At 43.1% G+C, this 25,194-nt stretch overlaps 1 protein-coding gene across 1 annotated transcript; it reads left to right on the top strand.

Annotated features, from left to right (window-relative positions):
• Positions 1-246: 246 nt before the first annotated feature.
• Positions 247-14,677, top strand: KCNG4 (potassium voltage-gated channel modifier subfamily G member 4). The gene is made up of 2 exons (XM_058813737.1): positions 247-996; positions 13,892-14,677. Exons 1-2 carry the CDS (start codon positions 247-249, stop codon positions 14,675-14,677), a joined length of 1,536 nt encoding a protein of 511 aa, XP_058669720.1.
• Positions 14,678-25,194: the final 10,517 nt, after the last annotated feature.

Here is a 25,194-nt window from a genome sequence, read left to right as displayed (position 1 = left end):
GCCAGACAACCAATGAGGCAGCAAAGCAAAGCTCATTCACGGGCTGCAGGCTTCGGGGAGAGGCACAGAGGTGACTTTTACTTACCAAACAGGCACTCATTGATTTCCTGATTGAGGAAAGTGGCTGGAGACACCTTTTCTCTGGCAGTAACCCCTGCTATGTTTTCTCCTCCTCCCTGTGTCCTCCGGCTGACAGATCCCCCTGCTCTGATGCCGCTCTGGATGTCCCGGTGAGAACTCTTAGAGATGCCTATTCTCTCCAGAGGCAGTGACCAAGACTATAGCAACATTAGCTACAACTCCTGCAATTCCTTGAGCCACTTGTTTCCCATCTGTGTGGAAACCCCTTCTGTCAAGGGGGTCCATTACCAGAGAGCCAGGAGGATTCACCACCCTGACCAAGTGTCTGCAGTCGACCTGAAGACAGAGATCATGATCAACGTTGGGGGCATCAAATACTTGCTGCCTTGGAGTACTTTGGACGAGTTTCCCCTGACCAGACTGAGCAAACTGAAGCTTTGCAGCAGCTATGAAGAAATCATCCAGCTGTGTGACGATTACGATGAGGACACCCACGAGTTCTTCTTTGACAGGAACCCCAACGCTTTCGGGATGATTGTCAGCTTCCTCGCAGCAGGGAAGCTGATGCTCTTGAGAGACATGTGTGCCTTGTCTTTCCAGGAGGAGCTCAGGTACTGGGGCATCGAGGAATCCAACCTGGAGAACTGCTGCTTTCGGAAACTCTTCCAGAAGCTGCAGGAGCTGGCCGAGATCCGCAAAGAAGAAGAGCTCCGGAGGAGCAAGGAGGCTTCGTGTGTCTTGGATGAGAAAACCAGGTTTGGGCAGTTCATGAACAGGCTCAGAGATATGGTGGAAAATCCCCAGTCGGGACTGCCAGGCAAAGTCTTTGCTTGTCTCTCCATCCTCTTTGTGGCCACCACAGCTGTCAGCCTTTGCGTGAGCACAATGCCAGACTTGAGAGCTGAAGAAGACAGGGTAAGTCAGTCCTTCCTAACTGGTCTACCCACAGAACTGGGACAGAAAACACAGCTATGGCTCAAAATAGTTCCATCATGTTCAAGTGATATCATATTAAGAATAATGGGAACAAATATTATACTAATTTTTAGCTAGAATACAAGAAAGCTTTTGGACAGAGCAGATATTTCAGCTCTCCAGTATAGGGTGATTTTCCCTTCTTGAGAAGCAGCTGCCAGGGTAAGATTAAGTTGTTAGCACTGACTCTCAAACTGACATCGTGGAGTTTTCAAGATGCTTCACTCTCTATTTACAGGCAATCTTTCCTTTGGACACATTAGCTACAGAAATATTTTCCTCTGACGTCTTTACTTTTAAAACAGCTGGGTGTCTTCCCTTGTGATAAAACTGTCAGATGCTTAAAGAGGGAGAAATATTCATTAATTTTTATATGTTACATTTCAGTAGTTGCATAAAGATTGAAGGATGAGAGGCAGATGAAGTATTTTTGCACATACTGATGCATAAAAGCTGTGCCTCCAAAAAATCATAATTCCATGCTAAGAGAATTCTGTGTTTGCCCCATATATATGTACATAGTGTAGGAGCAATACCAAGCACTATCTGAACTGCTAACTGCCCTTAAACCCTTCTCAAAAAACTCATCCACATTAATTCAGGGCAAATAAATCAAGCCTGTATCACACATGAAGGATCTTCTCTATAACATTACTGTAAATATTTCAGTATTTAAAAGATTTATTTTTGTAATAATAGACCAGAGGAAAAGTAAGAATCCAAAGTTATTTCAGATGTGGTGACGTCCAAATTCATCAAATAACCTTGACTAATCTCTGTAATGAATCCTGCACTTCATTTGCAAATTGCCCTTCCAAAAGTGCTGAGGAAATCTGTGTCAAATGAACCCCCTGCCCCAACCCCTGCTGTAAGACAAGACACTCCTCAGAGTGTCACATATTGATGAATAAAGTCATTTCTACATTTACAGCACAGCTTGGTGTGCACAAGACAAAAATCTGTATTTATTTTACTGGTCAAAGCAGCCTTGTCATGGTTAAAATACATCCTGATATTTGATGTATTTGGATAAAACTGAGGACTGCACAGGAGGCTGAAATTTAAGATAATGACCTGTTCCTTTTTAACCCCTTGAATATTAGTTTTCATTTGCTAAGGAAGGCTCCAGCCTGTCAGGAATAAGCCTGGTGCTCTTGCAGCCTTCCCCAGCTATTCTATTACTTTTTGGCTGAAAAAAGGAAAAACTGTTTTCACAGCAAAAGCTGTTAACACTCTTCCAATGCTTCTTCCAAGGAAGTACTTTAAATATAGAACATCCTTCTTCCAGCTCCGTGTACAAACATTACAAACTCTGCTCCAGCAAGTGCTTCCTACTAACTTTGTTAATGGAAGTGCCTTTTTATCTTCATTTCCCAACCACTGCAGGAAAAGCTTTGATAAATAAATCCCATGTAAAGGGCCCAGGACATGAGCAGAGCTCTGCTGCATGTAAGGGGTTGTGTGTTTTAAAAAATAAATTACTGAGTTAGAAAGAAAAGCATGCTGAGGGTTATAAGTGTGTCTGGGAGCTGCAGTGAAGCTGCTGCTCCTGGATTTCCTGTAAAACAAGGATGACATTACTACTTAGAGATTTGCATATATACCAGCACTTTAAAAACAAGCAGACTGCATTAAAACAAGCTCAAAAGATGGATTGTTGGAAGTGCAGGGGAGAAGATGAAGGATGAACTTGAGGAAAGGACCACATTTGTCCAAATGTTTGGAAACATTCCATAATTTACACTTACAGCACCAGCCCAATGCATTTTGTCATTGTGCCCCAGAATATAGAGTATTAAAAGTCCCTTTCTATGAATTATGTGATGTTCTGCCACAGGAAAAATAGGGGAATATATGAGACAAAATACTCATGCCTTGTGGAAAAGCAGAAAATCTGAACTACTGACAAGCAATTTTGGCATCCCTTAAATTTCCATCCCTAAATTCTTAGCCTGCAACAACTAAGATTTTCTTACTGGCATCTCAAAAGAGCATTTTAACTAGAGCTGGACAAATAGCTCCATGAAGTTAATTGACTCCAATTAGGAGTTCTTGGCTGCAGCTGAGTCATACTTAGCAAAATCAACTCTCTGTTGATTTGTAACTCAGAGCAGACCTCAGAGAGTGATTCCAAGATGGGTCCACATTTACCAGCAACCTGAAACAAGCATGCAGGACCTGGAATTTTTGCTTTTAGGGCTGAACACAAAGATGATTCAATATCTGTTTGCTCAGTGACAGAAAACAGTCAAATTCCTTCACAAAGTTTCTGAACAACCTGAAATTCCACACCTGAATGCAAAGATTATTGTGAGGTTTAATCACTTTTGAGTTAAAGCTTGGCAAAAGCTCTGAGGTAAATATCCCTAAAATTACTGCAAGGATCCATTTCCCAATGTCACTAACACTGGAAATTGAATTTATCCATATTAACCATTCTGAAAAACAGACAAAAAAGGCTTTACCTCTGCTGCATGTGTACCACTCTAGGGTCTTGTTCCTCCTCACCACAGCCACATTAAGAGAGTGAAAAGTGGCTGGACTCCAGCTCAGGATGGATCAGAGTAAAAAAAAAAGCCGAGAAAAAAGGGAGGAAAAATAAAGAAATAATGCAAGGTGACTTCCACTTGACTCACTTGGCTCAGAGGCTGCTGATCCCACCCTGCAGGCACAGCAGATCCCTGGTCCTGGCAGCAGCTGCTGAGCCAGGTCTGCTCAGAAGGGAGGAAAGAGCAGGCAGAAGAGCAGCCAGGAGTCCTCAGCGTGCTCGGGCAAGTGAAAACTCGGCTGTGTCTCCGCGAGAGGGATGGCAGGGAGCCAGGAGAGAGCATCTGCATCAGGGAAACCCAGTCACCCTGGCAACCAGAGGGGAGGGAAGGAGCCAGCGCCCGGGGCAGCAGAGGGGATGGATGGCAGGGGGAGCCTGGGGTCGGGCATGCAGCTGACAGAGAAATAAAGGAGGAGTTGTTATCACTGACACACCCCAGAATGTGCCAAATGACATTTAGGAGCCTCCTCGTGAAAAAAAAACCCACCCAGATTTGGGCAAACATTTATATTATATGTGGACATGATGAGAATGCCAACCCAGAGGGAACAGTCCCAGGTGAAGAGTGAGCAAAAAGTTCAGCAAAAATGTGGAGTAGTAAAGGAACAGCTCTGGTGAGATCAAATTTGAGTCTGACCATGAAATGAATATACAAAAGGTTTTATTATTTGTGAGACTAAGGAGAGAGGAGTCATCAGTAACAAGGTTATGTTAGTTAAGAATGAAACAACAGAATTATCACATTTACCAGTGGAAATATATCCTTGTCCATCGTATTTGCATCAGTTCTTTATGGAGCTGTTTTTACCAAACAGTTTTCACCAAACTGTCTTTAAGAACAGATTTAATATCATCAATGTGCAGTAATCAAAGCATGTAGAGAAAGGAAAAAAGGCATATTTAAAGTTGAGAAAATCTGTTATTGATCTGAAAAGGCAGCCTGAGAGAACTGCAAATGTGAACTGGAGACCAGGCACACAGGGTAGGAAAGCTGAAGTGACAAAATTCACCAGTGTTACCCTCGAATGAAGAAATTCAGATCATCCCACTAGAGACAGGACAGAAGTTCCATCAAAGCCCCCCAAAAGTCCCAGTCCCACATAAGAGTTATAATCAGGATCACTGAAACAGCCACTGCTCAGCACATCCAACCCAAAGGGAAAAACCATCATTACACCAGAAAACTCTGAGATAAAACCACTGCAGAGGGGCCTGGAGAGGGAGAGCACTTTGAAGTACTCTTGGGACTTCCCTTGGCATGAGATGTTTCATTTAATGAGTCCCTAAAATTGGCATCCTCTGGAGAAATGACTCAGCAGAAAGGCTGCAGCAAGGTGTGTCCTTCAGGAAGGCAGCAAATTAAGGTCAGGGGGGAGAGAACCCCCAGATATTTCCATTCCCTGACCCTGTTACTACTAATTCTTGTGTTTGCTCTTAACTGACTTGAAAAGCTTGGAATTGCTTTAGGTATTTTATAGGACTTAATGAAACAAAATCATCATAACCTACAACCACTGTTGTTTCACATGAAGGTTTTATCCTGAAACACAGAATACTCATTTTAAAAATCTTCTTTTCCTGGGATCATTTGATTGTGTGAAAATCAAGTTCCTTTTAAGAGAATATGTTTCTAGTCTCTGGTTGCATTTAGAATCCAGAAAACAGAACAAATGAGGAGAACCAGTACTTAACAAATAGAACCACTTTAAAATTATTTTTTATATTCTTCACCATTATTCTGGAGGCCCTGATTAGTGTTTTAATGCTTGATGTTGCTGAAGTTTTCTATATGATACTAAAGAATATTTAGCTTGCACACTGAGCGAAACTGCCAAGAAACAGGTTTTCTTTAAAATGGAATAATTTTACTTTATGAGGGAAAAACCCAATTTATTCACCTTACTATGAAGAGAAAGAAAATGTAATGCTCATTTAAAGTGTAAGACTATAAAGGCATATATGTACATGCCTATCTATAAATATACTGCTATTTACATATGACTTGAAATTACTTGGAACAAAATAAAGCTGGATGTGCTTTGGCTTTATTGCATCTGCTCAAGCACTTTATTCTGGGTTCTTATCAGGTCACTTTCTGCAGACAATCCCTCTCTTAAGTTGTCCAAGCATCCAGTGCAATTCTGATTTTTTTTTCTGACCATTTTGATTAGCAAGGGAAGTAGGAAAATGTGCTTCACTGGAGCACCAAAACCTCCTGGTCTGGGTGTGCTCAGCAGAGTGAAACCCAGCTATTTATGTGCTTCATGGACTGAATTAGCTAAATTAATAATGACTGAAGAAAGGTTAAATAAGAAACCATTAAACAACAGAAATCAGAATATTCAAGCTTGGGACTTTGATATATATTTATGAATTATTGCTTTATTATAAATATTTAGGAATTATTGTTTTATTATATATATTTAGGAATTATTGCTTTATGATATATATTTATGAATTATTGCTTTATGGGATCTGCATTTTTTTGACGCCAGAAACACCGGGAGCTTTGAGATGGAAATTTCACCATCATGTTGAGACTCTGATTTCAGAGTCCTACACAATCAGTGATCATTTCCCAGGCACTCATACTCAGAACTGCCCAGTTCAGCACTGGGTCTGTTCTGTACAGCTCTGGTGAAGCTCATTTTACTGAAGCCCTGCTCTGCACAGCTCAGAGGGCACAGAGGGGGTTCAGCTCACTGCTGCCCATCTGTGCCCAGCTCACCCTCCCTGCCACACAAAATCAGTGTCTGCACAAACTCTGGCCCTCCAGGGAGGGAATGGATCCTGCCTGCCTTTCCAAAGCCAGTGTCCAGGGCTCAGGAAGCACAATTAGACATTATTTGTTTGCCTTATCTTCATCCTCTCTTGGCTGTGTCCCAGCAGTGCTGAGGCTCCGAGCTTTGCACGCCATGCTGGGGACCCCCAGCTGTTCCAGCTGTTCCAGCTGTTCTGCACTGGGCACTGCACCAACAGCTGTGCAGTGTGCCAGCACGTGGCCCTCACTGGGAGCCAGGATTTCTTCCCCCTCCTGCTGCTTTCAGGACTGTAATTATTACAAAAACCTGTTCACTCCCCTCACCTGGCTCTCCTCAAGGTTTCAGCACAGGTGAGGGTTTAATAAATTAATAAATGAATAAATGTTGTTTGGGAAGATGGATGCTGCTTTTCCATCTCAGGAAAACTCTGCTTGAAACTAATTTATCCCCCAAGTTCCTTCCCACAGTGTCAGCACCTCTCATTAGCACCAGTATCTCCCACTAAAACAGATTTAACCACCTTTGGAACCCCCTGTGCTCCAGAGTTACAATAAAAAGGAATTTCTTCTCTGAAGAATTTGCAATGCAGTGAGAAAAGAAAAGAAAAAGAAAGAAGAAAGAAAGAAAGAAAGAAAGAAAGAAAGAAGAAAGAAAGAAAGAAAGAAAGAAAGAAAGAAAGAAAGAAAGAAAGAAAGAAAGAAAGAAAGAAAAGAAAGAAAGAAAGAAAGAAAGAAAGAAAGAAAAGAGAAGAAAGAAAGAAAGAAAGAAAGAAAGAAAGAAAGAAAGAAAGAAAGAAAGAAAGAAGAAGAAAGAAAGAAAGAAAGAAAGAAAGAAAGAAAGAAAGAAAGAAAGAAAGAAAGAAAGAAAGAAAGAAAGAAAGAAAGAAAGAAAGAAAAGGAAAGAAAAGAAAAGAAAAGAAAGGAAGGAGTAACAGGCAAAGTGCTTTGACCAGCAGCAAAACTGTCAGGTTTTGGCTATCCTTCCAAGTCCAGATAAATTCCTTGTCATTTTGACTATACTGCTCTGCACAGTTACAAATCTGTTAGATTCCTTACTAGAAAAACAAGAAAGATTTACTCTTTCACATCTTTCTGCTAACACCAACACTTTAGAGTCACCAACTGGTTTAAATCAAAACCAGATTCTTCAGATTGACTCTAACAGTGTCTGCAGACTAAAGTTTAAAAGTTAATTTTAACAATTTATTTTAGGTACACTTCAGCCCCAGAGGGGATAATTATTTGTTGGACACAGAGCATTAATTCCTTTCTCTGTTCTTTCTAATGTCCACATTAATACAATACCAATATTAGTTCAGTTTCCTCAAATGCTGTAGTTGTGGTAATTGTTTTCCTAAGTCCAGGCTTCTTTCCCTCAAGTAGAACAAGTGGGAACTCACTGTGTTCTCAGAATACACAGCACTGCTTTAACAAGCTCATCATTCCCTAAATCAAGTTAGAGTCTTTCTCAGCAGGCTGTAACCTTCTGATTTTATTGCATCAGGCTGAAACCATGAATCCAAGAGCTGATGTGATCCATAACACGGGGTTTTCAAGCTCTCCCTCCCCATTATTTGATTCAGCAGAGCGTGGTTTAATTATTCAAATAACAGCGTCAATGCGGCCGCAGTGATTCAGCACTACCTGCAGCACTGCAGCTGCATCCCAGAGCTCAGGTATGCAGGGAGCCCAGGCTGGCACCACATTTCCTAACCAAGGCAGCACTTCCCAGCCAGAAGTGATTTCTGCCGTGTATCTGTTAATTTCCTGCAGCCAACAGGGTAAGAAAAGCTTGGAGCCAGCTGGGGAGCTCAGCTCCCGACACCCAGCTCTTGCTCTGCCTCTGCTCCTTCCCAACCCTTCTCCAGACCTTCAGCATCCCCTGTATCCCACTGCCTTGGCTCTGTGGGAAGAATCAAAACTTGTTTTCACACCATCCCATTGGTTTGTGTTTTTCACACAGAGGGAATTGCTCAGGGAGAAGCTCTAGAGCAGGATGCGCTGCCCAGCTGTGAGAAGTGCAAAAGGCTGGAAAACAGCCCCCACCCAGGAAATGGCAACCTTGGGCTTAGAGAGGGAAATTTCTGCTGGTTTTACTTTGAAATCCTGCACCTAGAGGGCTGGCTGGTTTTGGCCAAAGGGCCAGAAGGGATTTCTGCCCTGTATCTGTTCATTTCCTGCTGCCAACGGGGTAAGAACACATTGGAGCCAGCTGGGGAGCTCAGCTCCCAACACCCAGGTATTGCTCTGCCTCTGCCCCTTCCCAACCCTTCTCCAGACTTCAGCCTCCCCTGTATCCCACTGCCTTGGCTCTGTGGGAAGAACCAAAGCTTGTTTTCACACCATCCCATTAGTTTGTGTTTTTCACACAGAGGGAGAAGCTCTAGAGCAGGATGAACTGCCCAGGTGTGAGAAGTGCAAAAGGTTGGAAATGTTAACCTTGGGCTTAGAGAGGGAAATTTCTGCTGGTTTTACTTTGAAATCCTGCACCTAGAGGTCTGGCTGGTTTTGGCCAAAGGGCCAGGCTGCAGGAAGAGCAGTCCTGCTGGGATAAGTGCTGGACAGCACAGGCTGGCAGAAGGCAGGGCAGGAGCTGCAGGACAGGCTGATCCCATCTGCTGCCTCTCTGGTGGACCCTGGCCTCTGTCCACAGAGCAGTGTGTGCATCACAGGAAGCATCTGAGCAGCAGCTTGGCTGTGCCAAACAAAACCTGCCCCTGCCAGGATAAATTTAGCAGATGTGAACCATGACCTTGCATCAGCCACAGAGCCAGGCTCGTTCCTGGTGTGAACGGTGACATTCTGTCTGTCCTTCCACTGCAGGGGGATGAGAAGGTGCAGGTCCTGTGCTCAGGGAAACTCCTCTAGGACTCAATAGGATGGAGCAGGTGCTCTCTGAGCTCCTTTCCTGCCTGGTTCTGGCTCCATTGGGTGTGGGTCACTGAGCACAGGGCAGCCTTTCCTCAGGAGTAATCCCTGCTAGGAGCAGGGCTCAGATCCCTTCAGCCCTTGTCATTTGTTTGATGATGATGATGAGCCAGCTGCTTCCCACAAACATGCCCTGGGAATAACAGGGGTTCTGTTATGCCTTCTAGGTGGGTTCAAGGACTTTAGTCAGCTTGGCTTCATAAATGACACGAGATTCCTTTCTCACCAGTGTGCTGTGTAAGCAGCACATACACCTTGTGCTGAGGTACACATTGATTTCCACTCCAAAGCTCTGGAAATATGGCATGATTCTGAAATAATCCAGATACTGATCAAGCTGTGCTTATTAGCAAAGTGCTCCACAAACACTGGAGAAACTTCAGCTATTTAGCCTGGGAATAGATCATTTGACACAATGGATTATTTGCTATTTGACTTGGGAACAGATCATTTGACACAATGGATTATTTGCTATTTGACTTGGGAACAGATCATTTGACACAATGGATTATTTGCTATTTGACACAAGAAACACTTGGAATCTGACACCACCCCGAGCAGAGCTCCCTGGCAAGCACAGGAAGGAGATCACAGGAAATCCTGTAGTTTTGCTTGTTTTACCTCCTAGGCCTGTTTATAGATTGTGGGAAATCCCAAATTACACAGCACAGAAAACAGACCCAGACTGCTGCCAATAAATTTCCACTTAGAGTCAATCACACCCAGGGCAGAAAGCTGGTGTCTGTCCAATTTTATCCTCACACAGCTGCAGCACTGCTCTCCCAGCATAATGGGAATAACAGGATTTCTTTCCTGATTGTACTTCAGATTAAGAGGGAATAAAGGGTAAATACCCACTGCAAAAGGTATTGGGGTAAATCTCTGGCAGCAGGAAACTCATTGGTGGATCAGGTAATGACTCAGAACAAGTTTTCCAAAGCATATTTTAATTGTCAATTGTCTTAAGAGAGCAAAAAGGTGAGACACAAAATGATCAGCACAGAGCAGAACCTGAAGGAACAAGAGGAGTTCCTTGGTGGTGTCTTACAGTTATTCAGTAATAATCAAGTTTTTCCTTGTCTACATTAAAAAAAAAAAGTGAGCAGCATCTGGAAACCAGCATGGATAGATGAGGGATATATTCTGCAGGGGAAATTCTGATTCAGTCTCCCTGGGCATAACTGAAATTATTGATGCATGAAAAGATATTATTTTCACTAGATGAGATTTATACCTGTTGTAAGTTAGGCTACTGCTGCATAACCCTGGGATCTGATTCTGTTTGTTATCCTAGATGTCATTACACTTTAATTAATGTTTCCTGGCAAACCAATAGGCTGGGAAATTTATCTCTTTTTATCTTGTGAGTGGCACATATCTCAAGCACATTTGGCTGGAATTCACAATTAGTGAATAAATTGCCTTTTTGCTGCTCCATCCCTGGAAGTAGCCAAGGCCAGGTTGGACAGGGCTTGGAGCAACCTGGTTTAAGGGTTTTAAATGGATTTAAGGTCCCTTCTACCCAAACCACTCTGGGATTCTGTGAGTGGAAATCAGAAACCAGGAGGGTTCCCCTGGGCACTTTTTTCCTCTGGCTGTTGAGGGAACTGGGTTAACTGCACTCAGTACTGCTCTTCTTCTCTTTTATTATGAACCTACCTTCTTTTTTTTCCTGTTTAAAGAGAATTTAACAGAAATATCCTAAAATGAGCAATCTCACTGTAACACCATAAACTCCAGCACATAAGAGAACATGGGAAATAAGCCACTCTCTTATACACCAGAAGGGGATAATCAAAAGGAAGCTTGAATTTTTTTACTGTCTCTGGTGGTAGAGGAGTTTGAAACAACTCCTTTGCTTCTTTGAGGTAGTTTATAAATCTAAGAAACCACTCAATATTTCAGACACCAGACTCAATATATATCTTTTTACACACAAAATATTGTTTCATTCATTGCTGAGCCAAATGCTCATTTCATACAGAAGATCAATACCAGGCACTCATTTTATTACATTTATATCACAGGTTGCAGAATTTCTGCTGGAGGCAAGTTCCATAAATCCTGATAAATTCTTGGATTGTTGAAAAGTAAATCTGCAGGATGAATAAAGTATGAAGACTTAGATACTCACTGCTGGGCCTGTCATAACTACTCTCCCATCAAAGTCAGAGACAGGATGAGTAGAGATTGATGTCAGATGGTGTGGTTGAAAAAGCTCTCCCAAAATATGCTGTGGTCAGTTCTAAATAAAACCTCATCTTCCCCTCTTGCTCAGGGTAAGCACCACCCCAGCTTGGAGCTTTTAGAGCTCCCACTCCACCGTGAGCAAAACTGCAGCAGGAGGAGAAGGAGCTCAGTGAAAATTTCACTCAAAGATCTGGAAATAAAACCCCAGAATTCTCTATTTGATGGTAAGGTCAAGGGAGGGAGTTTTTTGTGGTTTGTGGTGGCAGGTGTTGAGCATTAGAATATCCAAATGTGACTGGTTTGTTCAGAAAGAGGAATTGTGCAGAAGTTGCTGTGGCACAGAGATTTCTTTTTCTGCCATTTAGGCAAAATGGCTTTCATGGATCAGAATATTTGGGCCATACTGAAAGTAACTAATGGGAATGTGGTGGCAAAAAAAATTTTGAAATCTCCCATTGACACAGGAGCATCAGTATTTTGGTGAGAACAGAACTTTGAAGTCAGAGTGTTCTGCCTGTTCTTTGGACAACAGTTCTGAGAGCAACGTAAAACACTGAGCTGTAAAAATCCTCAAAACTACTGGGAGAAACAGAAATTGGCTTTGGTGCTTGATATTTCCTTCCCTATCCCCTCTTATTTCAATATTTGCTGCTTTTGACCAGGGTATTCAAAAGGATGAAGAATGTTTGAAGTGACTGACATTAGAGAGGGATATTCTATATAAATCAAGTCAGGTGCATTCCATAATATATACAAATGTTCCTATTATATAAAACATTCACATGCAAACTCTTGGGATGAAATCCATCTCCCCATGTGAAGGCAATGAGCATGTTCTCATTATGCTGACAGCATAAATTGCCTTCAGTAAGTAAATATAAATTTCCATAGGGAATACTGAAGTTACTGAGGGTGGCAAGAATTAAAAATCTCCCAAGCAGTCTCTACATTGCTACACCTTGAAATTTCATGCTCAGTTCAAAAGCCTACATCTTAATGGTTAAACCTTCCAGGTTTAAAAAACCAGCAAGTTTTAACCAGGTTAAATAAAATTTCTTGTATTTCCTAAGGAAGGAATAGGGAAAACCCCATGATGATCTGAGAGCAATGTCACCTGCAAATGTCTAAAGGCAAATAAATAACAGATGTACTGGAAATTCAGCCCAGCTAACAAAAAATTAAATAAATCTTGATGGGAGCAATGAATAATTCAGAGGCCCCATCACTGGGGTGACCAGAGGCAGGTTTGCAGAGTCCAGGCTGCTTTGTACAAATAATTCAGGGCTCAGAGAGAGTGAGCACTGCAAAACACAACTGCTGATTGCAGGCAATCTCATCAAGCCCAGTCAGCAGCTCTGCAAACATCAGCGTGCTCCAGCCCTGACTGCAAATGGAGCCACAGCCTGACCCTGCATGCAGAGCCCTGGCAGGGCTGATGAAGCTTCTGTGGTGTTTCATTTTAGGGGTAAAATATGAACTCAGCAGCTTGCTGTGCAGAAAGGAGAAATCCCCAAATGCTGCTACAGAGCTAAATTGTTCTGAGGGTTGGGCAGGGTAAAACTCACTCCTGAGGGGGAACCTCTGCTGCCCAATTCTGTAACACAAAAAGACTTGTTACTCCCAAGCGCAGCAGAAAGTGGGAAATATTGGGTGTTGTAAAAAGTCTGCCGTGATTCCATTTTCTTCATGTGGGAAAAGCCAATATTTCATTCACACAACTCATTTTATACAGTTTTTACAGACCTCGTGGGCAACTTTAATTTGTTTATAACTTTCTTGTCAATTACTGTATTGGTTAGTAAAAGGTATTTTCCTTGTCCATCAAATCTCTCTATTCTTGAATTGTTTACATATTTTCTTCACTGATTCTCATGGGACAGATCCTATTGTTTATACAGGTGCACTTGTTTTTCACCCTAGAAATAGATTGTTGTGTTAAAGAACTCTAATTTTCAAGATGCTTTCACAAAGTACTTAGCTGCATTTAGAAGTGACAGCCCTATTAATTTAATAGGGCATGCCTGATTTTATGAGGCCTCTCTTTTATAATTTTTTCTACCTGTCTGTGACATTCAGAACTTACAGCCTACATGCCAGGACTTTATACATAGATGGGTTTCATTGTAGTAGTTGGAAGAAGCAACAGGGTAAAATGAGGCAGGTAGACCTCATGGCCTACCTGACAATGAGGCCTGACCAATGAGGCAAATGAGCTGTTTGTTCAGCTATTTTGTGTGCTCAATATTCTCTGTGGAACTGAAGGACAGCTGCCACACTACCTGTGAGCTGGTTTTGTTTATCTCTGCTGCCAGTGACTCAGGCAGATCCATATTGCCTCTCCCTCAGCGTTTTTGGATGCCGGCTCACAGACTGTTCTTTTGTTTATTTCCCTCTCTGTTTTGTGGCAGGGTGAGTGTTCCCAGAAGTGCTATTACATCTTCGTCATCGAGACCATCTGCGTGGCTTGGTTCTCCCTGGAGTTCTGCCTCCGCTTCATCCAGGCCAGGAGCAAGTGTCAGTTCTTCAAAGGACCCCTGAACATCATCGACTTCTTGGCCATTTCCCCTTACTACGCCTCCCTCATCTTCTCTGAGGACGACTCCAGCGAGGAGGAGGACAGGCCGAGCAGCAACACGTACCTGGAGAAGGTGGGCCTGGTGCTACGGGTTTTACGTGCCTTGAGGATCCTGTACGTCATGCGCCTTGCCCGCCACTCGCTGGGCCTGCAGACCCTGGGCCTCACCGTGCGCAAGTGCACGCGGGAGTTCGGGCTGCTGCTGCTCTTCCTGTGCGTGGCCGTCACCCTCTTCTCCCCCCTGGTGTACCTGGCTGAGAATGAGTCAGGCAGGGTGCTGGAATTCACCAGCATCCCCGCCTCCTACTGGTGGGCCATCATCTCCATGACCACCGTGGGCTACGGGGACATGGTGCCGCGGAGCGTGCCGGGCCAGATGGTGGCTCTGAGCAGCATCCTCAGCGGGATCCTCATCATGTCCTTCCCCGCCACCTCCATATTCCACACCTTCTCCCACTCCTACTCCGAGCTGCGCAAGGAGCACGAGCGGTTGCAGTCGCGGCTGAGCCGAGCCAAGAGTGCCAACCGCGCTGGGGAAAGTGACACCTTCAACGAGACGGACAGCCTGATCCTGGAGGGACAGGCCTCCCCCATCAAATACATCTACACAGGGAACTGAGCCTAGAGACCATATCAAACACATCTGCACAGGGAACTGGGCCTGGTGTTCTCCTCAAACACATCTACATGGGGAACTGGGCCAGGCCTGCCCCATCAAATACATCTACATGGGAAACTGAGCCTGGGACCACATCAAATACATCTGCACAGGGAACTGAGCTGGGAACCACATCAAATATATCTGCACAGAGACCTACCTGGGCCTGGAGATCCTATCAAATACATCTACACAGGGAACTGAGCCTGGAGACCATATCAAACACCCCTACACAGGGAACTCGGCTTGGTGTCTCCCATCGAACACACCTACACGGGGACCTGGGCCTGGAGACCCCATCAAACACATCTACACGGGGACCTGGGCCTGGAGACCCCATCAAACACATCTACATGGGGACCTGGGCCTGGAGACCCCATCAAACACATCTACATGGGGACCTGGGCCTGGAGACCCCATCAAACACATCTACATAGTGACCTGGGCCATCTACACAGTGACCTGGGCCTGGAGACTACATCAAACACATCTACATGGGGACCTGGGCCTGATATTCCCCTCAAACAGATCTACACAGGAACCTAGGCCAGGCCTCCCCCATCAAACACATCTACACAGGTTAGTGAGCCTAGTATCCATAACAAATACATCTACACAGGGAACTGAGCCTGAAACCACATCAAACACCTCTACATGGGGACCTGGGCCTGGAGACACCATCAAACACATCTACACAGGGGTCTGAGCCTGGTCTGGGCCGTTCCCAAAACCACAGACAGAAATGTGCACATGTGTACATCAGCAAAATACACAAATTAAAACAGCAGCACAGGTTACAGTGCTATCCTCTCTCCTAGCATAGGTATAAGCAGCAGCCAACCCAACAAAGCCAGCTCCAAAAAATCCCCGTGGAGCTGGAGGTTGGGAGAATGTAAAAAAGCCAGAGTTTATTCAGTGATAAATGCTCATTCTTTATGACTACTAAGAATAAACTTTGTCTCTACCACTCATGCATCTTGCTGAATACCTAACACTGAATGAGAAACAAACAGCTTCTGTTGGCACAAACACACTTGTTATTTCATTTGCCTTTGAGTTTCCAGTGTTCTTGCAATGAATTTCCTGAGCCAGGCGTTAGGACACATTCTTTTAGGGCTACACACCAGTGTGGTTATCCACAGCTCATCCACCAGGCATACAGACACAAATCCAAATTCTGTATTTAAAGCCAGTAACAAGCTTAAAATAAAAATAAAACTGCTGTATGTGACAGCTTTCAAAGTTTGCCTGTAGCCAGATGATCAATCTGTACCTAACAAATTGCACTGCTTTGTATAAAACACTGTTTGCAAGAGCATTTGCTTGAAATGCAGTTGTGGTTTGCAGACTGTAAACATATCATACTAGACAGCAAAAGTCTTCAAACTTCTTTTTCATATAATTATTTAAAATAAAAAATGAGGAATAAAAAAAAAAAAAAGCCCAAGCTTACTGACCATATCAAAAAAGCCTTGGTGTTATATTTTGTGTTGAATGGTGGTTTCTCTGGAAGAAAGATAAAAAATAGGCTTGTAGAAAATGTGAAAATTGGCTTCTGAAAATGTGAAAATTCTTCTTCTAAGAAGACTCCAAAGGTTTAAATAGTGAAGAATGAGGGGAATGATTGCCAGAGAGGCAATGGGAGTCATTTTCTGATGGAAATGGAAGATGCCCCTTTTGGGACAGCAAGAAGGAATTAACAGGGCTTTGCAGAGGTCAGCAATGCTCCTTTAAGGACAGAATGGATGGTTATGTACAATTTGAGCCTTTGGATGGTGTGAAGGTGCTCAGTGAGTTCCATGCAGGTCCCAGAGGCCAGGTGTGCTCACACCTGAGTGTTCATGGCCCCAGTGAGAGCCCCCCTGATCCCCAACAGGGCTCTGACACCCTGAATTTCGGCAATGTATTTAAACATTGAGATTAAGCAAGGCCTAAATTAGTTTTTAATCAGATTCCCAGCTTTCATTACTCCATTTTCTTAAAACTTGCCAAGGTCCCCATGCCCTTGTGATGGGGCAGAGCTCAGTGAGTGAACATTCCCCAGGGCCAGCTTTGGGCACGGACCCCTCCTGCCCAGCCTGGGGACATTGGGAGCCTGGGGACACCTTCAGGCACTGCCACATCTTCCAGCTGGACATGAAACCCAGCCTTCTGCAGGAGCTGCTCCCCTCCCTCCTGCACAGCTGGAGTGGAGAAAAGCACAGTTGTTGGCACCACTGGCATGGCGTGACTGGAATTAATCTCTTGGGTTTATCTTGCTATTGACCTTATGATTCAAAGCAGAGAAACTGCAGGGGATTATTCAGGGGGATGTTCCAACAAGAGGAATAAGTTGGCTTTAGATGACAGGCATTTACATTTGTCCCATTAAATATGCAATTTCTGCTGGTTTATGCATAGGTCCATCTGATTTTTTATTTTTCACAATTTTTTTTTCTGGCAATTCTCTACAGTGGGTCCAGTGAGATGATAAATCAGACAAAATCCTGGTCTGGACTATGAAGCAAACCTCTCCAGGGTCCTGTCCTCTCCAGGGTCCTGTGCATGGTGATTCACCTGCATTTGTCTGGAGATTCTGCCCCTCTGGCCTGGCAGTGCCAAATCCAGTGCTAGCTCCTGATCACTGGTGGCTGCTGGGACACAGAAAGTGATCCAGAATTGCTGAAGCCTTAAAAAAAAAAACCACTTCTCCCATTGACACACACTTTGGGGACACAAACAATCAGGTGGGGCAGCTGATTTGCTTTTCCAAGTAACAATTTCCTTATTTGATCAGAAGTTAGTTCAACATGGTTACACACAAAATTAGCCAGCACATGGTTATAAAAACATAGATATCTGGTGAAATATTGGGGGTTTTACTGCTCAAGTGCTTGTAACAGCTCCATGTCCAACAGGTTCTGTGATGTAGCTGGGACTGTGGACAGTGACAGAAATCCAAACCCTGACTCGCTCTAGTGTTTAACCCTGTGTAAGTTCCATAACATAACCCAAGAATGTGCTGAATCACAGAGTTCAAACAAACAAACAAACACCAGTGCTTGACAGGAGCTGAGTGTTTGAATGTCCAGCTGAATTTGGACCATCACTCATATTTCTGATTTTGACTTAAATCTCCTCTAATAGCTGGGTCTGGGCTGCACCAGCTCTCACAGAAAATAAGTCCTGCATGATTCATGGTGTTACAGGGGAGGGAAAAATATGTTAGGAGGAACATTTAGTGCCGGTGTAACTCAAGTGAGTAACACATTCAGAACAAGCAGTTACAATTAGCAGATCCTGTTGTTGCCAAGATCGAATCATTTCCTAACCAGATTTAATTAAAAGAGCAGTTGAGCTGCCTGGCACCCATCTCCCCTGACTTCAAAGCCTTTCCCCTGGTCCTACATCCCAGAAACAGCAGAGGGACAGCACCCATCACCCAGGGGATCCACGTTGTGCAGCCCTCACCCATGCACTGCAGCCCTCTTGAAGCTTTTAATTCGTGCTCTGCCACAGCAACACCTCCTGGTGTTGTAGGAACCTGCAAAAACGCCCATCTTGCTGCTTTTTGGGGGAAATCAGGAATTTCAACCCAGCCTGTGGGAATCCTGTGAGAGCACAACACAGGATGCTCCCACCTGGACCTAAACCACAGAGAATGGCTTTTGATCAGGGGCTGAATGCAGATTTTCTGTGATGTTGAAATCCCAACGAGGGACTGAGACCTTTGTTCTGACCTAACTCTGGTTTCCCCAGGGGTTCTGCAGCCTGTTCCAGCTCTCTCTGCAGCCCTGGTGCCTCCCAGCTCTCCTCCAGCTGTTTCTCCTCTGTGACTTTCACCACTTCCTCTGGCACAGAAGCATTACATAAGAGAGACATGTTATTATCCCACTAATTAACTTCCTTTAATTTCATTGCTTCTGTATTTTATTATTTCAGCCTACTATTAGAACTCCTGAAATTTGCTTTTCACCTGTCTTTCCATCAGCCACTAACGTAAAGTTACCAGGTTGATTAAGCCACAAATTCATTGAGGGAACAGTGTTTTATTTTAGGAGCAAATTGTAAAAGAATTCAGGGACTGGACTGCATATGCCAAGCATTAATTATAGCAGAACTATTTAAAACTTGCAGTGGTCAACAATTTTATTTCAAACACACCCAAACACTGGTGTGCAGTTATTTTGATCAATTAGGCACATCTGCTGACAGAAATTACACTCAGCATGTCCCTTTTGGTTTTTTTCCCCATGAAAGATTTTCTCCTTCTTTTTTTGGTTCAGAAAATTATTTTAATACATTGCAGTAACCTATAAATAATGATGAAAACCTAAAAGGTCAAGGAGAGGAAGAAGTACAGCACATTCCCAGTTTTTACTTCTACAAGTAATAAATTATTAGCCACGTATTGAAGTTAAAACTGATAAAGGGCTGATATAAAAGTCATATTTTCTAAGTGCAATCCAGTTTCTGCATGGTAAAATGAAGATATTCCAGCCCATTTCACTGAAAGTGTTGAATTCCTTCCTGTGAACTTTTTGTTTTGGTAGCAATGGGGCTTTTCCCCCTTCCCTGAGCGCCAGCCATGGCACAACACCCAGCAAAGCCCTGAGGAACAGGCTGCAGATCTGCTGGGCAGTTCTTAATTTGCAATATTAGGATGAAACCTAATGCTCTGGGTAACTCTGGTTTGTTCCTGGATGATTAAAATTATGTTCACAAGAAAAAGGCAAAGGAAAGACTGGAGGTGTTTCCCCTCCTCCTGTGCTCCTGTCTCTATCATTTCACTTCTGGCAGAAGACAGCTCTTAAAAAACTTATTTCCCCCAAAGTTTCATGTTCCTGTAGTTCCCTTATTCCAGGGAAATGCTCACAGAGGGGGGAAGAGCCTGACCCAAAGCTTGGGCACTGTAAGATCTGCAACCAGAACAGCATCCCATGAGCTCACACAACAACCCAAGCCTGGATTAGCAGCACTAAGGAGCATTTTAGCAGATTATTCCAGCAGATTCAGCAAGAGGGATAAAAATGCAACTCAGATTTCATTATTTTCATACTCCATTCCTGCCATAACTACAGCAGATGTAAAAATGAAGCATTTATCTAAAAGGGAAGGGCTGTAGAAGACCCTTCAGGTGTTTCTCCTCTGAAAGTTACAGCCTGTTATACCATCAATAATAAAACATAATCATCCTGAAACAACACTTCAGATTTTAATGAAAAGCTCTATTGCTTCATACCTGGCAAATTTTGCTTTAAAAAGTCATTTAGGACTTAATATATTAGCACAGAACTCCAGACATGCATATAATTAAGCCATAATGTCTCCCAAAATGTCTTTTTTTCTTTCCAGTTCTAATGTTCAGCCAGATATTAACCAACCAGATGAGCCAACAGGTTTTGTTTCAGATTCTTCAAAATAATTCCATCAGCTTCCAAGAGGCTGTTCTCAGTAAGAACAAATGGACCAATACAGAATTTTCCTGCTGCCTGAAGCTCAAGCAGATGAGGAACAATTAGTGTTGAACTCGAGGGCAGTGAAGCCTCTGTGAGAACCCAAGGATGTTTCACTTTATTTCACACAAAGTGCAGGAGCATTTGCTGGTGTTCCACCCTTTGGTTTAACTTTGCACCCAGGCAGACAGGACACAGATTAAATCCCTCCCCAGTTCCATGGCTTCTCTTGTTTTCACCTGCCCACAGCAGGAATTGTTCCTTTGCTCACAAAGTTGAAGAAATTTCTTATTAAAATTCAACCCCTTAAAGGTAATGTGTGAGAAATGCTAAAGATAATTGGGTTGCACTCATGAATAAAGAATATTAATAAAATGAAGAAAGTGCTTTTATGTTCTTCAACCAACAGCTCTTGTACTGCCCTTTGAGGGCGTTGCACTCTCATTTAAGAAAATAGACACTAAAATTTTCTAATTAAAGTTTCATTTGCAAAATCCCTGGTTTTGAACTGTCTTCACCAGAGCAACAAAGCAGGTAACAATCCTAAATTTATGCCTGGAGGATCTGATTTTCCAAATCATTTGTGTTTTCATTGGTCTGATGTTTTACTTTCACCTGACTGTCCTGAAGATTCCTGAGCTCTCTTGCTCCACACTAAATTAATCAGAGCTCTTCTACCTCTGAGAGACTTTTATAGGAGAATTTCACAGAAAATCAGCTCAGCTCAAAGGCAACAAAGTCCAGGAAATTTCAAAGGTTCTGAGAGACAAAAAGCTACGAGCTCATGATTAAAGGAAAAAACTATTACACACTTCAGCAAAGATTCATGGATACATTCCTCCAGCACAATTACTATGATTTTTAGAGGATATTTTTAGGAAAGAGAGGGTGAAACCATACACTTCATCTGTAATTCCAAGCCAGATCCAAGGGTTCATACCTTGAATGAGGCTGGCAGGATTTAGAGCAGTCATTTCCAGAACTGATCAAGATAACGCTATCAGCTCATTAGGGTGTGAGTATGCATGCTTAAACAAATTAAACTCATTTCATGCTGATAAAAAGATATCTGAGGAAAACTGAAGGTCAAAGAGATTTATCCCATAAGGGATTCAGAGTTTGAGGAATGTTCCAACAGAATTTAAAACTCCAGAAATGATGCATTTCTGAATAAAACTGTAACAAGAGTCCATTTTTCTGTGTTATTACACAAGTGGGATTAAAAAAACCCCCAACACAAAACAGCAATGAAAATACACAGAAATTAATCTTTAGGGCAAGGTTATTGAAAAAAACACTACATAGAAGAAAAATAAGTTTCAAATTATCTCCCAAAAGAGCAAAAATATGTCAGTAGATAAATTTGCTGGGCTTTAATCCTATTTATTGAAATAACAGCAAATTAAAGGCCCATTTTTGCAGGTTCTGGGATAATCCCTGTGCTAAGTGCTTCCAGCTTTTTGAAACTCTACAGAGATTCAATAACCCAGCACACTGAGATCTCTAAAGAGTGCAACTAAATATTATGATAAGGTAGTTAAATTTTATATTTGACTATACTTCATTTTATCCAAGTAGCACAGATTGTGATAGACGCTTCTCCTTGCTTGCCCTATCTCAGTGTGGGGCAACAGAGAGAGGAAGAAGAGCAGCTCAGATGTGGGGTAAATCTGTGTCCTCCTGAAATCCAAAGTTCAGTTCAGCTCAGTCCAGTGTAGGAGGAGCTGTGAGCACCCTGACATTGCTGCTGTGTGTTCACTGCTTCCTCAGCTGCTGCACTAAGGTAGAAAAATCAGAAAGAAAACCTTCATAAAACCAGGCCTGCTCTCCTAGAATCAGTGCTGGCCTTGTCAAGCTGGCACTGTGCAGGTTCCCGTGTGGAAGCAATCCTGGTGTGAGCAGTTCATTAACATAACAATCTATTCCTGGGTAAAAAACAACTGACACCTGTATAAACTGGTTTTACACCTGAGATAGAAAAATGAAAACTATCTCTCACAAACAACTTTCCCTGCAGGTACACACTGAGAGTTTGAGTGACCAATCAATGCAGAATAACAATTTGTTACTGACCAATAAAGTGATTGGCAAGAAAGCTCCTGACCAGTTGGAGTCCCACACCAGGTCTGTAAAACTGGATAAAAGGAGTTTTGTGAATAAAGAATGGGCTTTTTCCCCCATGAAGAAAATGGAGTCTGGGTGATTTATTCCCATACTCATCCTCCCCTGAGGGATTCTGAAATGTAAAAAGCATCAATCAGGGAGCTGAATCAAGATTAACCTTTCTTTTACCACCAAGATCAACTCTCCAGGCTCACAAGTTTTGTTGGTCTGCGAGTCCTGCAAGCTGTTCACGAGATTTGCAAACCCAGACACAGCCTCAAGCCTTTGCATTCCATTTTTATCTTATAGTGTAATTTTACAAACCATACTGACTGCATCTATCTAATGATTACACAGAACAATCTCAAACACTTCCATTTCCAAAAGGGAGGGAATTTCACAAGGTCTTCAGAGATTTCCAGGATGGTTGATTCTGGTGGGAAAGAGGAATAAAAAACTCCAAGGAATTCTTGATTTGTTCTGTTTCCAACAAAGAGTAAAAGGGTCCACCAGAAGCAAAGAATATCCCAACCTGTAAACCATTAGGTAAAAGTTGTGTCCCTGTGTATGAGACAATATATTCCATTTATAACTACAAAGAGGTGCTGAACCTGCTCCTCAAGGGCACATTCAGTCTGAGAGAGAAATTGGCACAGACAGAGCTGTTTGCTGGCTCAGCTCTGGCTAAAAAGCACCACTGAGGACTGCCAATATTTATGTGATCCTCCTGTTTTATTCAGAGAGCAAGAAAACACAGCCAAAAAGCCCTGGACCAGCACGCTGAACGAGGCAGGTACAGCACTCATTTCTCATAACTGATTTTCTGCTGAATAATCAAGCTGGTAATAGTTTGGGAAGCTTTCTTCTTGTAAAATGTGGTGGGTAAATCAAGTAGCTTATAAAGTTAATACTGCACAGGGCTCAACTCTGCCAAAATCCATCCAGTCCATCCAAGGAAATTCTCCCAAGGTCCTGTGTTTGCAGGGAAGCAGGTATAGGGGGATGTGCACTAATGGGGGATTTTCCTCATGGAACCTGTGGGTTTGCTCAGAAGAAACAACAAAATACAACAATTTCTAGCTCATGGGTTTCCACAGATAGAATTGACATAATTATTTTCCTTTCCCCTTTCTTTTTTTTTCCTTTTCCTTTTCCTTTTCCTTTTCCTTTTCCTTTTCCTTTTCCTTTTCCTTTTCCTTTTCCTTTTCCTTTTCCTTTTCCTTTTCCTTTTCCTTTTCCTTTTCCTTTTCCTTTTCCTTTTTCCCTTTCCCTTCTTTCCTTTCCCTTTCCCTTTCCCCACCCTGCAGCTGCACATCTGGAAACCTCTGTACCTTGGCCTTGCCCCCCTCTATCCCAGACTTTTTCAGGCTGCAGGGAATGTCTGAGGAATTATCACAGAGGCTCCAAATGTCCCCCAGTGTGAGCACAGGAGCCGAGCTCTGGGGCTGAGCCAACAGCAGCTCAGCAGTGCTGAGGATTTTCTCCCACTCCTCCAGCCCCCCAAGCAAGTGAAGCACACAAGGATGGATGGATGATGTGCTCACTCTCCAGGGGTTGTGTTCCAGCTCTCTTACAGACCCTCTCAGGGGAGATTTTATTCCTTAATCTAATCTCAATCTCCCCTCTCTCAGTTTAAAGCCATTCCTCCTTGTCCTATCATTACATGTTGCTTTCCAACAACACTTACAACAAATGCAACTTGAGCTTTTCTGCTTTCTTCCTAAGTCCCCAGCTGGAATCCTCTGGTAATCCAAATGCTCAGGTTTACACTGATGCCTCAGGTTGAGCTTTGATATTTTTCAGATTCTATACTGCTTTAGCAGGGAGACAAAACAATTCCTGCTCCAGCTGGGCACCAAGGACAAATGATCCAAATCTCAGCCCAGGAGCACAAACACCGTGGGCTGGAGAGAGAAAAACAAGCAGGGTGGGACTGCAGGGGCTGAAGGTGGAATGGGACAATGAACTGCAAGGTGCAAATGGACCAAAAGTTAAAAACGTGAGACCCCATGACCAATTGTCCATTTTGTGACCATTTTGGGTTGTGCTGCCCAAGGTGGATCCATTGAGGCCTCTGAATAAATCCCTACTTTATTCTTTATCTCCATCTACTCTCTGCTCTAGGTCAGCCTTCACCAGGCATCAACACCAGAATGACCTCAAGGCCTTTGTTGTGCCTTTATGTTCATTTCTCCCCTCCTGTAACCTCCTTTCACCTGAGCTTTGCTCTGCATGGTCCCCAGCAGAAGCCAGAACAAATCTCTGAGCTCCTTTGCCTGACAAAGCAGCAGAAGGCACAGAAACCTGAGCACATTTCCAAGCTCAGCAGAGCATTGCACTCATTTCTAACAAGAGACATCCTTCACCAGGCTGAGATTTTACAGGTGCTGAGGCTCTGAGAGCTGTGAAATGAACAATAAAAGACTTTGGGTAGCTTAGCATGAAGGCAAGATTGCAAATTAATGTTAAATTTTATTCAGGTTTACCCAGAGGGCAGGAATGGATCCTGCTGTTAAGGGAAGAAAGAAAAAAATGTTTAAAATTTGTATCACAGGGGACCTACAAGGAGTCCAGCTCTGAAGTGAATGGGGATCAAACCCACACTCTTTGCATTTTTAGCACCATGCTCTAACAAACTGAGCTAAATTCAGAGCCAGGTGTGTTTATTCCATATATCACCCACAGAACATCAGCTGCCTGCAGTGTTTGCCTTCAGCTGCACGTGGAGGCGTTAAATCCCAAATGGATGGGTTAAATCCCAAATGGATGGGTTAAATCCCAAATGAATGGGTTAAATCCCAAATGGATGGGTTAAATCCCAAATGGATGGGTTAAATCCCAAATGGATGGGTTAAATCCCAAATGAATGGGTTAAATCCCAAATGGATGGGTTAAATCCCAAATGAATGGGTTAAATCCCAAATGGATGGGTTAAATCCC

This window comes from Ammospiza caudacuta, chromosome 13 (genome assembly GCF_027887145.1).
Source record: "Ammospiza caudacuta isolate bAmmCau1 chromosome 13, bAmmCau1.pri, whole genome shotgun sequence".
NCBI classification, from domain to species: domain Eukaryota; kingdom Metazoa; phylum Chordata; class Aves; order Passeriformes; family Passerellidae; genus Ammospiza; species Ammospiza caudacuta.
Note: the sequence above shows the minus strand (reverse complement) of the source record. Positions and strands in the feature narration are given on the sequence as shown.

Coding starts and splice junctions, on each gene's coding strand:
- KCNG4 (XM_058813737.1), top strand. CDS start 247: ATGCCTATTCTCTCCAGAGGCAGTGACCAAGACTATAGCAACATTAGC. Junction 997..13,891: donor TGAGAGCTGAAGAAGACAGG/GTAAGTCAGTCC, acceptor GTTTTGTGGCAG/GGTGAGTGTTCCCAGAAGTG.